The following is a 14,899-nucleotide window of genomic DNA, read 5'->3' on the forward strand; positions in this document are numbered from 1 at the left end:
AATTGAGTAGAAAGATGTGGTTTGTGTCTTTAAAAAACATACACACCAACTTGAAACTTCCTTTTTTGTTCTTTAAAAAACATGTGCATAGGATAATCGTGCTGGATCAGAGTGACTTGTCAGACTGACTGTAATTGGATCGTAGATGGACTCCTGGCCTGAGTTTTAAGTGTCCTGGTTGTGAGCTCCTTTCTTCTCTTTCTGCTTCAGTTGCTATCAGGGCAGCAGTTCCAGTTCTGTAAGTCTCCCTTTGTTCAGCTGCCACAATGGACATCATCATTTGGCCCTCTCTGTTAGCAGCACATTCAACCATTTGTTTTCAGTCAGATTTCTGAAAAGTGAGAGGTAGTTTTGATTGTAAAAATTTTTGGTTGTGCCTAGAATGGCTTTGGTTTTGTTGATGTTAATTTTCAAAAACTTTAACTCTTGTTATATAATAAAATGTTTACTTTTAATAACAGATTTCGCTGTGTAAGATGTATTTCTGAATTTGAGTTGTTGGGAGTTGTGGGGAGAACTGCCACCCAAAGAGGCTTCAATTTCTGACAAATATGCAACTACTGCTACCACCCATTATACATACTGGTACCAGTCATCTGTGTCTCATAACAGAACTACAGCTGAGAGTGCCATATTCCCATTCCAGCTAGAATTGGCTCACACAATCAAAGTATAGGTAGTGGCCAGATGTGGTGGTTCACGTCTATAATCCCAGCACTTTGGGAGGCCAAGGCAGGAGGATTGCTTGAGCCCAGGAATTCGAGACTGGCCTAGGTAACAGAGGGAGTTCCCTGTCACTATAAAAAATTAAAAAATTAGGCAGACATGATGGTGCTGTCTATAGTCCTAGCTACTTACAAGGCTGAGGTGGGACGATCACTTGAGCCCAGGAGGTTGAGGCTGCAGTGAGCTGTGATTATACCACTGCACTCCAGCTTGGGTGCAGAGTGAGACCCTGTCTCAAAAAAAAAAAAAAAAAAAAAAAAAGTAAGTACAGGTAGCAATAAAGTCCTAAGATAGTTTGAACTCGTTAAGGTGAACAAATATTATCTCCATCTATTTTGTATTGTACCACTAAGATCATAGCATTGTCTCTAATTTAGCCTGTTGTGACCACTGGCCAGAGGCACATGTGCAGTTTTTTTTTGTTTTTATTTTTGTTTGGAGACACAGTCGCTCTGTCACCCAGGCTTGAGTACAGTGGTGCGATCTTGGCTCACTGCAACCACCAATTCCCGGATTCAAGCGATTCCCCTGCCTCAGCCTCTTGAGTACCTGGGACTACAGGCGCCCGCCACCACACTCGGCTAATTTTTTGTATTTTTAGTAGAGATGGGGTTTCACCGTGTTAGGCAGGATGGTCTCAATCTCCTGACCTCATGATCCACCTCCCTCGGCCTCGCAAAGTGCTGGGATTACCGGCGTGAGGCCTGGCCATGCAGATTTTTTATATACCTTCACCAACCTCCAGTTTGGAATCTTCATGATGAATAAAAACATTTTACTTTCTTTTTTTTTGAGACAGAGTCTCACTCTGTTGCCCAGGCTGGAGTACAGTGGTACCGTCTTAGCTCACTACAACCTCTACCTCCTGGGTTCAAGTGATTCTTGTGCCTCAGCTTCCCGGGTAGCTGGGATTACAGGTGTGCACTCCCACAGTACACACTATCACACCCAGCTAATTTTTGTATTTTCAGTAGAGACGGAGTTTCACCACATTGGCCAGGCTGGTCTCGAACTTCTGACCTCAAATGATCCGCCTGCCTTGGCCTCCCAAAGTGCTGGGATTACAAGCGTGAGCCACTGTGCCTGGCCATGAATAAAAACATTTTCTTAGAAGCTATGTGCTGTTGTGCAGTACTAGTCAGCTAACATTTTATTATTCTGTCTTGGTGAGTAAATAGTAGGTCTTTTGTTTGTGAAAACTGAATAGTTCTTATTGTAGATGGTTATATTCATACTTCTTTGCACTCAGAAATTTTAGCCTGCACAGATAAAATGAGAAGGTATAAATCTATCTGACCATTTTAAAGTAAGGAAACAGTTGCTTGCTGTTGTAACCAGAGAAAAAACACCCAAAAATGAATTAGTTTATAAATAATACGAGGTGAAGAAAAGTTTGGTTTTCTTTTTTTTTTTTTTTTTTTTTTGAGACGGAGTCTCGCTCTGTCGCCCAGGCTGGAGTGCAGTGGCTGGATCTCAGCTCACTGCAAGCTCCGCCTCCCGGGTTCACGCCATTCTCCTGCCTTAGCCTCCGGAGTAGCTGGGACTACAGGCGCCCGCCACCTCGCCCGGCTAGTTTTTTGTATTTTTTAGTAGAGACGGGGTTTCACCGGGTTAGCCAGGATGGTCTCGATCTCCTGACCTTGTGATCCGCCCGTCTCGGCCTCCCAAAGTGCTGGGATTACAGGCTTGAGCCACCGCGCCCGGCAAAAGTTTGGTTTTCTTAGAGGCAGGATCTCACTTTGTTGCCTAGGCTGGAGTGCAGTGGCACAATCATGGCTCACTGCAGCCTTGAACTCCTGGACTCAAGCGATCCTTCCACCTCAGCCTCCCAAGTAGCTCGGACTACAGACATGGGCCACCACACCTGACTTTTTTTTTTTTTTTTTTTGAGACGGAATCTCTCTGTTATCACCTGGTCTGGAGTGCAATGGCATGATCTCGGCTCACTGCAACCTGTGCCTCCCAGGTTCTAGCAATTCTCCTGCCTCAGCCTCCCAAGTACCTGGGATTACAGGTGCCTGCTACCACGCCTGGCGAATTTTTGTATTTTTAGTAGAGATGGGGTTTCACCATGTTGGTCAGGCTGATCTCAAACTCCTGACCTCAGGTGATCCACCTGCCTTGGCCTCCCAAAGTGCTGGGATTACAGGTGTGAGCCACTGTGTGCGCCTGGATTTTTTAAAACAATTTTTAGGAGAGATTAAGTCTCCCTACGTTGCCAGGTTGGTCTCAAACTCCTGGGTCAAGTGATCCTCCTGCCTCAGCTTCCCAAAGTGCTGGGATTACAGGTGCGAGCCACTGCTCCTGGCCTGGATGAAGAAAATTTAAAGGATACAAGGATTTAAAATACACCATCTTCCTCTCATAAAACGTATTCTAATCGATGAGACAAAACCAACATATGTACAAATGTAAGGACCAATAATAGACATATCAGGATAAATGATGAGCTATATTATGATGGCATTAATTATTAGTATTCATAAAGGCTACAAGTCCTAGTATACAAGTTCCTGCTGATAAGGACTGTAATCTCCTTTATTCAGAGTAGACTCTTCTGTCTGGCCAGTGACTGTAATATTGGCCAATATTAACATTTATAATATTGGCAGGTATTATTTATTGGTTATAGAGCAACTGTGATGTGCCAGTTACCTTATAAACATTAATCCTTTTCTTGCACACAGCAGTCCCACTGTGTTTTCTTTTCTTTTCTTTTTTCTTTTCTTTCAGATGGAGTCTCACTCTGTCACCCAGGCTGGAGTATAATGGCACAATCTCGGCTCACTGCAACCTCTGCCTCCTGGATTCAAGCAGTTCTCTCACCTCAGCCTCTGGAGTAGTTGGGATTACAGGTGCATGCCAGCACACCCAGCTAATTTTTGTATTTTTAGTAGAGATGGGGTTTCACCATGTTGACCAGGCTGGTCTTGAACTCCTGACCTCAAGTGATCCACCTGCCTGGGCCTCCCAAAGTGCTGGGATTACAGGCGTGAGCCACCGTGCCCAGCTACTGTGTTTCTTTAGTATGCGTCTTCTCCCACTCTCATCATCTATTTCAGACTTCCATCCTTCACTTTGCATAAACTCTTAACAGATGACTTTACCTCCAACTTTACAGAAAAAATAGAAGCCATCAGATGGGAATGAACTCAGCTGCCTGCCACCAAACCAAAACTACTAACATGGCCACATCTATCTGTGTAGAACAAAACAACAGTTGTAGGTGAAGCAGTCTGCCCTGCACTAGAGATGGACTTATTCTACACCTATTCTTTTCACTTTCCTTCCTGTTATACTGAAGGAGGTGTCTCTCTTCCTGTCCTTGGCCAATATCATCTTTTTTCCACTCAGGGTTATCTTTCCCAGGTTATTATTTCTCTTTTTAGTAGCTTCAACCCACCCCTCATTTTTTTTGAGACAGAGTTTCACCATGTTGCCCAAGCTGGACTCAAACTCCTGAGGTCGAGTAATCCTCCTACCTCAGTTTCCCAAGGTGCTGGGACTACAGGCTCTTGTCACTGAGCCTGGCTTCTTCTTTTCTTTTCATCAGCATTAACACACTTGGATTTTCCTATCTTTAAAAAGCATTTCCTGGATCTCACTTAGTTTTCCAGCTACTGTCTCATCTCTCTCCTCCCATTGCAACAAGAGTTCTTGAGAGAGTTGTCTACACCTGCTATCTTTAGTGCCTTACCTCCCACTACCTCCTCAGCCCATTAGAATCTGAATTCTACTTCCATTCTCTAGCAGTCATTTAAGATCACAGTGACACAGAGCTGGGCGCCGTGGCTCACGCCTGTAATCCCAGCACTTTGGGAGACCAAGGCAGGTAAATCACCTGAGGTCAGGAGTTTGAGATCAGCCTGGCCAACATGGCAAAACCCTGTTTCTACCAAAAATACAAAAAAATGAGCTGGGTGTGGTTGTGCATACCTGTAATCCCAGCTACTCAGGAGGCTGAGGCAGGAGGATCGCTTGAACCCAGGAGGTGGAGGTTGCAGTGAGCTGAGATCCTGCCACTGCACTCCAGCCTGGGCAACAGAGCTTGACGGTGTCTAAAAGAAAAAGAAAAAATGAAAGAAATCACAGTGACTCTTACTCCTAAATCTGATGGACACTTTGGCCTCCTTGTCATTTGCTCTTTACCTATTGCCTTGGCTTTCCTGATGTCACACTCTGGTTTTCCTTCTATCTCTGTTGATTACTCCACCTCAGCCTCCTTTGGAGGTTCCACCTCTATCTTTTCTCACTGCAAGTTCTTCTCCTAAGAGACCTTGTTCACTCCCATGGCTTCAGTTACTGTCTATATATATATACTGACAGCTCCCAGATTTGTGTTGTAGTCTAGGACTAGATTTCTCTTCTTAGCTCATATTACTACCCATATATTTGATGTCTCCATTTGAACTGAACTCATAGTCTTAACTTTCTCCACCTCCAGCATTCCCCTTCCAATCAGTGGTATTGCTGTTCAGTCAGCCACTCAAACCAGAAACCCAGGAGTCATCCTTGACTCTTCTCCCATTCCTTTACTCCTTACATTAAAAAAAAAAAAAATCGGGTGCTTTGGCTCATATCTGTAATCCTAGCACTTTGAGGGGCCAAGGTGGGGGGATTGCTTGAGGCCAGGAGTTTGAGACCAACCTGGTCAACATAGCAAGGCCCTGTTTCTATAAAATATTTAAAAATTAGCCAGGTGTGGTGGCATGCGCCTGTAGTCCTAGCTACTCGAGAGTCTGAGACAGGGGGATTGCCTGACCCTAGGAGTTCAATGCTGCAGTGACCCATGATTGTGCTACTGTACTCTAGCCTTGGCAACAGAGCAGGACACTGTCTCAAAAAAAAAAAAAAATCAATCATTGGCAATGCATAGTGGTGCACACCTGTAGTCCCAGCTATTCAAGAGGCCTCCAAAATCTATGTCCTTTATGCCCATTTCTTTCCATTTCTATTGCCGCTGCACTAATCCAGACTATAATTAATTCCTCCCTGGACTATTGCAACAGCCTCCTGAAGTGGCTGCTTCCATTCAGTCTCACATTCAACAGATATTTTTTGAATGACTCCTATGTTCCACGTACTACTTTAGGTGCCGGGGTGATAGCGAACAAAGCAGAGTTCCTGCTGTCCTGGAGTTAAATGAACAAATGGTAAAAGCTATGAAGAAAACAAATAGGTTAAAGTGATAATTGGGTCGGGGAGCAACTTAACATTAGCTAGGGCTATTCAAGGGAAAGTTGCTCTTAAGAAGTGACCCTTGGCCGGGCGCGGTGGCTCAAGCCTGTAATCCCAGCACTTTGGGAGACCGAGACAGGCGGATCACGAGGTCAGGAGATTGAGACCATCCTGGCTAACACGGTGAAACCCCGTCTCTACTAAAAAAATACAAAAAACTAGCCGGGCGAGGTGGCGGGCGCCTGTAGTCCCAGCTACTCCGGAGGCTAAGGCAGGAGAATGGCGTGAACCCGGGAGGCGGAGCTTGCTATGAGCTGAGATCCGGCCACTGCACTCCAGCCTGGGTGACAGAGCGAGACTCCGTCTCAAAAAAAAGAATTAAAAAAAAAAAAAAGAAGTGACCCTTGAGCGTTGATTGGAATGATGACAAGGAGCCAGTCTTGTGACTCTGGGAGATGAACATGCCAGCAAGGGAATGGCAAGTGCAAAGGCCCCACAGGAAACACCGAATTAGAGCAGCAGAAGGCCGGTGTGGTGGTGGAGGGTAATCCGGGGGGAGGCTGGTAGAGTAGAATAACCTGTAGGGAGGCTGATAGGAGACGAAGTGAGTCTGGAGACTGAGGAGGGTAATTATAGACCATGGCAAAAAGTGGAAATCCAGTGGAAGGTTCTAAGTAAGGGGACGGAGTGGGGTAAAACAAACTGAGCTACATTTTTTAAAGATTTCTTTAATCCTCTCTCTTCTCTACTTTTTCTCTACAATGATCTTTTTATCATGAAAAAATAATTGTTTTATTTCCTTGTTAAGATCTTTGCCCATAGCTCTTAGACATAACTGGATTCCTCTCAGTTCTTCAAATACATCATGGCACATGCTGTTCTCCCTGCCCAGAATGTCCTTCCTCATAGGGACCTCATTTTTCAGTTCATAAGTTATTTACACTTCACTTCCTCGGGGAGTTTTCCTGAAGTCTATGAACCTTAGAGTAGGTTAGGGCCCTCTGTAAGATACTCCCATTTTTCGTTGCCTGCCCTCTCCCTGCCAACACACATAACCACTTTTTTTTTTGTTTATTTCTGAGATGGAGTCTTGCTCTGCCATCCAGGCTTGAGTGCAGTGCCACAATCTCGACTCACTGCAACCTCCACCTCCTGGGTTCAAGCGATTCTTCTGTCTTAGCCTCCCAAGTAGCTGGAACCACAGGCGCGTGCCACCACACCCGGCTAATTTTTCGTATTTTTAGTAGAGACAGGGCTTCACCATGTTAGCCAGGATAGTCTCGATCTCCTGACCTCGTGATCCACTAGCCTTGACCTCCCAAAGTGCTGGGATTACAGGCATGAGCCACTGCGCCCAGCCCATAACCACATTTTTATTTCATAGCATATAGCACACTTAAAAGCCAATAGAATGTTCTACCACCACCTGTGGAACTTACATACAACTGTAAGTTCCACAAGGCCAGGGATCATGTCTGGGTTGTTCATTGAGGTATCCCCAGCTCCTGGCACAGAACCTGCACATATTAGGTGCTCAACAAATATTTGTTAACTGAGTATTTTTAATCTTCACAATAACACTGAAAGTTGGATATTATTATCACTACTTACAAAAGAAGAGACTACCCAAAGAGGGTTCCATGACCTTCCCAAGATCATACTAAACATTAATTTGCATACTTACAGTAAAACACAGTAGCTTATGTTGGGGTGTCAGACAAGCAAACCCTGCCTCAGCCCTTCCACCAAGAGCTTACCCTGAGATTATAGTTTAAGAGTGCCCTAAGCAAAGTTTCAGGATTGTGAAAGTGAACCAAGGGCCAACTTCAAGTTAAAACTTACTGCTATGGTTTGAATGTTTATCCTCTTGAAACTCAGGTTGAAATTGAATCCCAGTGCAACAGTATTAGGAAGTGGGCCTTCAAGAGGTGACTGGGTCATGAGCACTCAATCCTCTTGAATGTATTAACCCATTAATGGATTAATGGGTTATCATGGAAGTTGACTAGTTATAAAAGCCACTTTGGTTCTCTCTTGTGACCCCCTTTTGCCCTGTGATGCCTTCTGCCATGTTATGATGCAACAAAAAGGCCCTCACCAGATGTGGCCTCTTGACCTTGGACTTCCCAGCATCCAGAATTGTAAGAAATACAATTTTTTCTTTTTTTTTTTGAGACAGAGTCTCACTCTGTCACCCAGGCTGGAGTGCAGTGGCGCTATCTCGGCTCACTGCAACCTCCACCTCCCAGGTTCAAGTGATTCTCCTACCTCAGCCTCGTAAGTAGCTGGGATTACAGATGTGTGCCATCATGCCTGGCTAGTTTTTGTATTTTTAGTAGAGATGGGGTTTCACTATACTGGCCAGGCTGGTCTCAAACTCCTGACCTCAAGTGATCCGCTTGCCTTGGCCTCCCAAAGTGCTGGGATTACAGGCATGAGGCACCGTACCTGGTCAAATGCACCTTTTTATTGCCTATACAGGGCAGATAGCTCTCCCTGCCATCCCCCAACTGGATGTGCTACTGCCAAGGTCCAAGTTGGTTAGGGGCAGGTCTCCTGACTCCTACATTTCTTCTTCTTCTTCTTCTTCTTCTTCTTCTTCTTTTAATAAATAACCCAGTCTTAGGTTTCTATTATAGCAACAGAAAGCAGACTGACACTGTCATGACACGTCCTTTATGAACTTCACCCCAATCTCCGTATCTATTCTATGGGTTTTGTGCCAAGTTTTTAGAATGTACTAAGTCCTTCAAGATGAGAAAGCAGAGAGAATATGTAGCAAGTTCTAGACCCACAGATGATTTATAAACATTGGTTCACTGTTGAATGAAATTACTAGAGTACCCTTGGAAAGTTTGCATTATTAGAAATTTTCAGAATAAGGCCGGGCACAGTGGCTCACGCCTGTAATCCCAGCACTCTGGGAGGCCAAGTCAGGTGGATCACCTGAGGTCGGGAGTTCAAAACCAGACTAGTCAACAGGGTGAAACCCCATCTCTACTAAAAATACAAAAATCAACCGGGCATGGTGGTGCATGTTTGTATCCTACCTACTCAGGAGGCTGAGGCAGGAGAATTGCTTGAACCTGGAAGACAGACGTTGCAGTGAGCCTAGATCATGCCACTGCACTCCAGCCTGGGCAATAGACTGAGGCTCCGTCTCAAAAAAAAAAAAAAAGGAAATTTTTGGAATAAATTTCAATTGCTCTTTTCCAAATACATTACTTTTGGCTCCTTTCTGAATGCTAATGGTAATGTTATGTACTCGTATATGTTGGTATTGGAAGTGGGTTATAGTGAGGTGCCCCCCAAGAGCTCAGAAATAAGTTGCTCCTGTGGGAGTTAAGTAAGTAAAATCCACTCTCCTACTGAATATTACTAATTGTATAGTGGAGTAAAATTAAAGGACTTTTAATAAATGCATGGATGGAACAATGCTGTAAAAGAAGTCAGGAGGAAGGACTTGTCCTACCATATATTAAGGTATAGTATAAAGCTGTAATAAACAGAGTATGGCATTGGCATAAGAATGGAAAGAATTATAGAACATAATAGAAAGTTTCGGCCGGGCGCGGTGGCTCAAGCCTGTAATCCCAGCACTTTGGGAGGCCGAGACGGGCGGATCACAAGGTCAGGAGATCGAGACCATCCTGGCTAACATGGTGAAACCCCGTCTCTACTAAAAATACAAAAAATTAGCCGGGCGAGGTGGCGGGCGCCTGTAGTCCCAGCTACTCGGGAGGCTGAGGCAGGAGAATGGCGTAAACCCGGGAGGCGGAGCTTGCAGTGAGCTGAGATCCGGCCACTGCACTCCAGCCTGGGCGACAGAGCGAGACTCCGTCTCAAAAAAAAAAAAAAAAAAAAAAAAAAAAAAAAAAAAGAAAGTTTCTAGCCTGGGCAACATAGTGAGACCACATCTCTACAAAAAATTTAAAAATTAGCTGGGTGCAGTGGCACATACCTGTGGTCCCAGCTACTCAGGAGGCTGAGGTGGGAGGATCATTTGAGCCCAGGAGGTTGAGGCCACAGTGAGCTGTGTTCACACCATCACACTCCAGCCTGGGTGACAGAGCAAGATCCTGTCTCAAAAAACAAAAAATCCCGAATAGTCCAAAAAACATACCAAAGCATAAAGTTTGGGAATTAAGAATGTAAAACTTATTTACTACAAACAATGCCTGAACAAGGATAAAGTCAACAAACCAGGTGGAAATAATTGCAATATATTGTATAAACAAAAAGTTTATATACCTAATATACAGAGAGTTCTAATAACCTGTAAGAAAAAGACAAACACCTTAATAGAAAAATAGACAAAGAACAATTCACAAAAGAAGCTGTACAGATGGTCAATTAGCATATTAAAAGATGTTCAGTTTAACTTGTAATCAAAGAAATGCAAATTAAAACACGGTTGTTTTTCACCTCACTGCGGAGGACAAGTATTGATAATATCTAAGGTTGCTGAGAGTATGGAGAAACAGACATCTTCATTCTCTATGTTGGGTATAAATTGGTACTACCTCTCTGGAGGATATTTGTCAGTATGTATTTTAAATGTGATTATTTTTTGACCCAGAAACTCCATTTAGACCAGTATGACATAGATTTTATTGTACATATGAATCACCTGAGGGTCTTGTTAAACTACTAATTCTGACTAAGTAGGTCCAAGGTGGGGCCCAAGCTCCTGCAGGTCTAACAAGCTCCCAGGTGGTTCTGATGACGCTGGTCCATGGACCACACTTTGAGTAGAGAGGATTTAGAGAACTTTATACCCTGGTTGCACATTAGAACCATCTGAGGCATTTTAAAAAAATACCGATGCTCAAGCCTTACCCCCAAATTATTTGATTCATTTTGTCTGAGGTGGAGGCATGGGCTTTGAAAGATCTCCAGGTGATTCTAATGTGCAGCCAGGATTTAGAGCTATTATCCTGAGGAGAAAATTGAACTATACACAAATATATATTTATAGAAATGTATGTTTATTGCAACGTTGTTTATAATATTGAAAAATTAGAAACAACCCAAATGAGGTGGGCTACTCAGTAGGCTGAGGCAGGAGAATCACTTGAGCTCAGAAGCTTTGAGGCTTTAGTGTGCTGTGCTCAGGCCTGTGAGTAGACACTGCACTCCAGCCTGGGCACCATAGCAAGAAAAAAAAGAAACAACCTAACGTCCAGCAGTAAAGGACTCATTTAAAACATTCTGGAACAACCGTAAGTAGGTTAATTAGAAATTACATCATAGATATAGACTTATTGACAGAAAGGTATTCATAACATGTTATGGAATAATGCTAGTACTAGGATGCTGGGAAGTTTATAATAGGACTATGTAAATTTATAAATAAATGTCTATGTACTGTAAATGCATAGAAAGATATGTGGAAAGATGCTTATTAAAATAGTAAAGGGGTCCTCTTAGGTGATTTCAACTTTTTATAATTATTTATAAAGCTGTCTAATTTTTAAAACTATTTATTTATTTATTTGATAGAGATGGGGGCTCACCATGTTGCCCAGGCTGGTCTCGAACTCTTGAGCTAAAGTGATCCACCCACCTCAGCCTCCCAAAGTGTTGGGGTTACAGGCTGGGCCACCGCACCTAGCCAAAGCTGTTTTCATTTTGGGGAATAGAAAGGGTTTAGAAATACTTAAAACTGGCTGGGCACTGTGGCTCACACCTGTAATCCCAGCACTTTAGGAGGCCAAGGTGGGTGGATTATCTGAGGTCACGAGTTTGACACGAGCCTGACTAACATGGTGAAACTCCATCTCTACTAAAATACAAGAAAATTAGCTAGGCGTGGTGGTACGCACCTGTAATCCCAGCTACTTGGGAGGCTGAGGCAGGAGAATCGCTTGAACCCAGGAGGCAGAGGTTGCAGTGAGCTGAATCGTGCCACTGCACTCCAGCCTGGGCGACAGAGTGAGACTCTATCTCAAAAAAAAAAAAAAAAGGAAAAAGAAATACTTATAACTTAGGCCAAGTGCAGTGGTTTACACCTGTAATCCCAGCACTTTGGGAGGCCGAGGTGGGTGGATCACTTGAGGTTAAGAGTTTGAGACTAGCGGCCGGGCGCGGTGGCTCAAGCCTGTAATCCCAGCACTTTGGGAGGCTGAGACGGGTGGATCACGAGGTCAGGAGATCGAGACCATCCTGGTGAACACAGTGAAACCCCGTCTCTACTAAAACTACAAAAAACTAGCCGGGCGAGGTGGCGGGCGCCTGTAGTCCCAGCTACTCAGGAGGCTGAGGCAGGAGAATGGCGTGAACCCGGGAGGCGGAGCTTGCAGTGAGCTGAGATCAGGCCACTGCACTCCAGCCTGGGCGACAGAGCGAGACTCCGTCTCAAAAAAAAAAAAAAAAAAAAAAAGAGTTTGAGACTAGCTTGGCCAACATGGCGAAATCCCATCTCTACTAAAAATAACAAAAATTAGCCAGGCATGGTGGTGTGTGCCTGTAATCCCAGCTACCTGGGAGGCTAAGGCATGAAAATTGCTTGAACCCAAGGAGGTGGAGGCTGCAGTGAGCCAAGGTCGTGTCACTGCACTATAGCCTGGGCAACAGAGCAAGATTCTGTCTAAACAAAAATAAAACATTTAAAACGTAAATCAACAGGAGGCAGGACTAGAATATCACAATTAATAGCTAAACCTAATCAATTTTATTATAGCTCATTTGAGGAAAAACTGTTAACAGAAGAGAATGGGTCAGTGTAGAGCATAGAAAAATGAAGCTGGGGCCGAGATTACAGGATACAGGCTCATCCCTGTAATCCCAACACTTTGGGAGGCCAAGGCAGGCAGATCGCCTGAAGTCGGGAGTTTGAGACCAGCCTGACCAACATGGAGAAACCTCGTCTCTACTAAAAATACAAAATTAACCAGGTGTGGTGGCACATGCCTGTAATCCCAGCTACTTGGGAGGCTGAGGCAGGAGAATTGCTTGAACCCAGGAGGCAGAGGTTGCAGTGAGCCAAGATCGCGCCATTGCACTCCAGCCTGGACAACAGCCTAGGCGGAGTTTATTTGAAACTCCATCTCAAATAAAGAAACAAACAAAAAAAGACATAAGAAAAATAAAAAAAGAAATAAGAAAAATGAAGCTGACCATCCTATAATCTCAATGACCCTTCAGAGTTCATAATAGAATATTGAATATGGCAGAGTCTATGTCTAAAAGAGAGAGCGAGAGAAAGAGCATGTGAAAGGGAGAGAAGTTGACAGAGTCTCCTCCAAAATGGTCATCCAAATTGGAAAGTCACTCTTCAAGAGAGAACCGGAGTCCAGCTGATTGGACAGGTGACAGAATCATGAGAAAGGACATTAACATTTGTTGTGTGACACCCATGTACCAGGCAGTGGTTTCCAGGTGAAGAAACCAAGTCCCATGAAAGTCAGGTAATTTCTCCTAGGTACATCACTAGTCATTTATGATGAAAACCAATGACTAACTCCAAATTCCTTCTTTCTTTCTTTTCTTTCCTTCCTTCCTTTCTTCCTTTCTTTCTTTTTCTTTCTTTCTCTCTCTCTTTCTTTTTCTTTCTTTCTTTCTTTTCCTTCTTTCTCTTTCTTTCTTTCTCTTTCTTTCTTTCTTTCTTTCCTTCTCTTTTTTTTTTTTTGAGATGGAGTCTTGCTCTGTTGCCCAGGCTGGAGTGCAGTGGCACAATCTCAGCTCACTGCAGCCTCCATCTCCCAGGTTCCAGCGATTCTCCTGCCTCAGCCTCGGGGGTAGCTGGGATTACAGGCACGTACCACCACGCCGGGCTAATATTTGTATTGTTAGTAGAGTCAGGGTTTCACCATGTTGGCCAGGCTGGTCTCAAACTCCTGACCTCCGCCCACCTCAGCCTCCCAAAGTGCTGGGATTACAAACGTGAGCCACTGCACCCAGCCCAAATCCCTTTTATTTTCTTTTTATTTATATATTTTTTTTGAGATGGAGTTTTGCTCTTGTCACCCAGGCTGGAGTGCAATAGTGCAATCTCAACTCACTGCAACCTCCACCTCCCGGGTTCAAGCGATTCTCCTGCCTCAGCCTCCCGAGTAGCTGGGATTACAGGCACCTGCCACCATGCCTGGCTAATTTTTTGTATTTTTAGTAAAGACGGGGTATCACCTTGCTGGCCAGGCTGGCCTCAAACTCCTGACCTCAGGCAATCCACCCGCCTCGGTCTCCCAAAGTGCTGGTATTATAGGCGTGAGCCACATTGCCCGGCCCCAAATCACTTTTGTTTATTTATTTATTTATTGTTTATTTATTTGAGATGGAGTTTCGCTCTTATTGCCCGGGCTGGATTACAATGGCGCAATCTTTACTTAATGAAACTTCCGCCTTCCGGGTTCAAGCGATTCTCCTGCCTCAGCCTCCCAAGTAGCTGGGATTACAGGCATGCGCCACAACACCCAGCTAATTTTGTATTTTTAGTAGAGATGGGGTTTCACTATGTTGGTCAGGCCATCTCAGACTCATGACCTCAGGTGATCCACCCACCTCGGCCTCCCAAAAGTGTTGGGATTACAGGTGTGAGCCACTGCACCTGGCAAATCCCTTTATTAATAAAACACCAAACTCTCCTGGACCAAGAATGTGAGAATTTTATTATTTGAGCAACCTGGATTTTTACCCCAGGAGCAATGAAACCATCCATGAGACCTGGAAAAAGCTGAAGCTCTCTTTTTTTTCTTTTTTTTTTTTTTAACTTGTATACAGTACAGTTTCAAACAAAATTGGGGCAACTTTGTACTTTGTACCTTATTAAAACTGGGGCTTACACAGTGTGTTTGGTTTGACCTTGTCTTCATAGGATCTTCTGGCTGATTCCTTCTCTGGATGAGTCCCTGAGAATTTCTAGAATCTGGGGAGAGTAAAGGAGGGTCTGGAGCCTTCTCTATATACAAGGAAATCCCAGTTTTGTTAAAAACTTGCCAAAGGCTTGGTGATATAACTCCAAAGAGAAATCCACAGATTCCTTTCAGGTACTTCT

General features: G+C 44.1%; 1 protein-coding gene across 13 annotated transcripts in view; it reads left to right on the forward strand.

Moving 5' to 3' along the window:
• TEX14 (testis expressed 14, intercellular bridge forming factor) overlaps positions 1-462 on the forward strand; it is a 138,437-nt gene extending 137,975 nt beyond the window's left edge. For all 13 annotated transcript variants that reach the window (XM_077970850.1, XM_077970851.1, XM_077970852.1 and 10 more), the window contains one exon: positions 92-462. In XM_077970850.1, coding sequence (XP_077826976.1) covers positions 92-128 — 37 coding nt within the window. In that variant the 3' untranslated portion in view covers positions 129-462. The remainder of the gene's footprint in view (positions 1-91) is intronic.
• The last annotated feature ends 14,437 nt before the right edge of the window (positions 463-14,899 follow it).

The sequence above is a fragment of the Macaca mulatta genome, chromosome 16 (genome assembly GCF_049350105.2).
Source record: "Macaca mulatta isolate MMU2019108-1 chromosome 16, T2T-MMU8v2.0, whole genome shotgun sequence".
Classification (NCBI taxonomy): Eukaryota; Metazoa; Chordata; class Mammalia; order Primates; family Cercopithecidae; genus Macaca; species Macaca mulatta.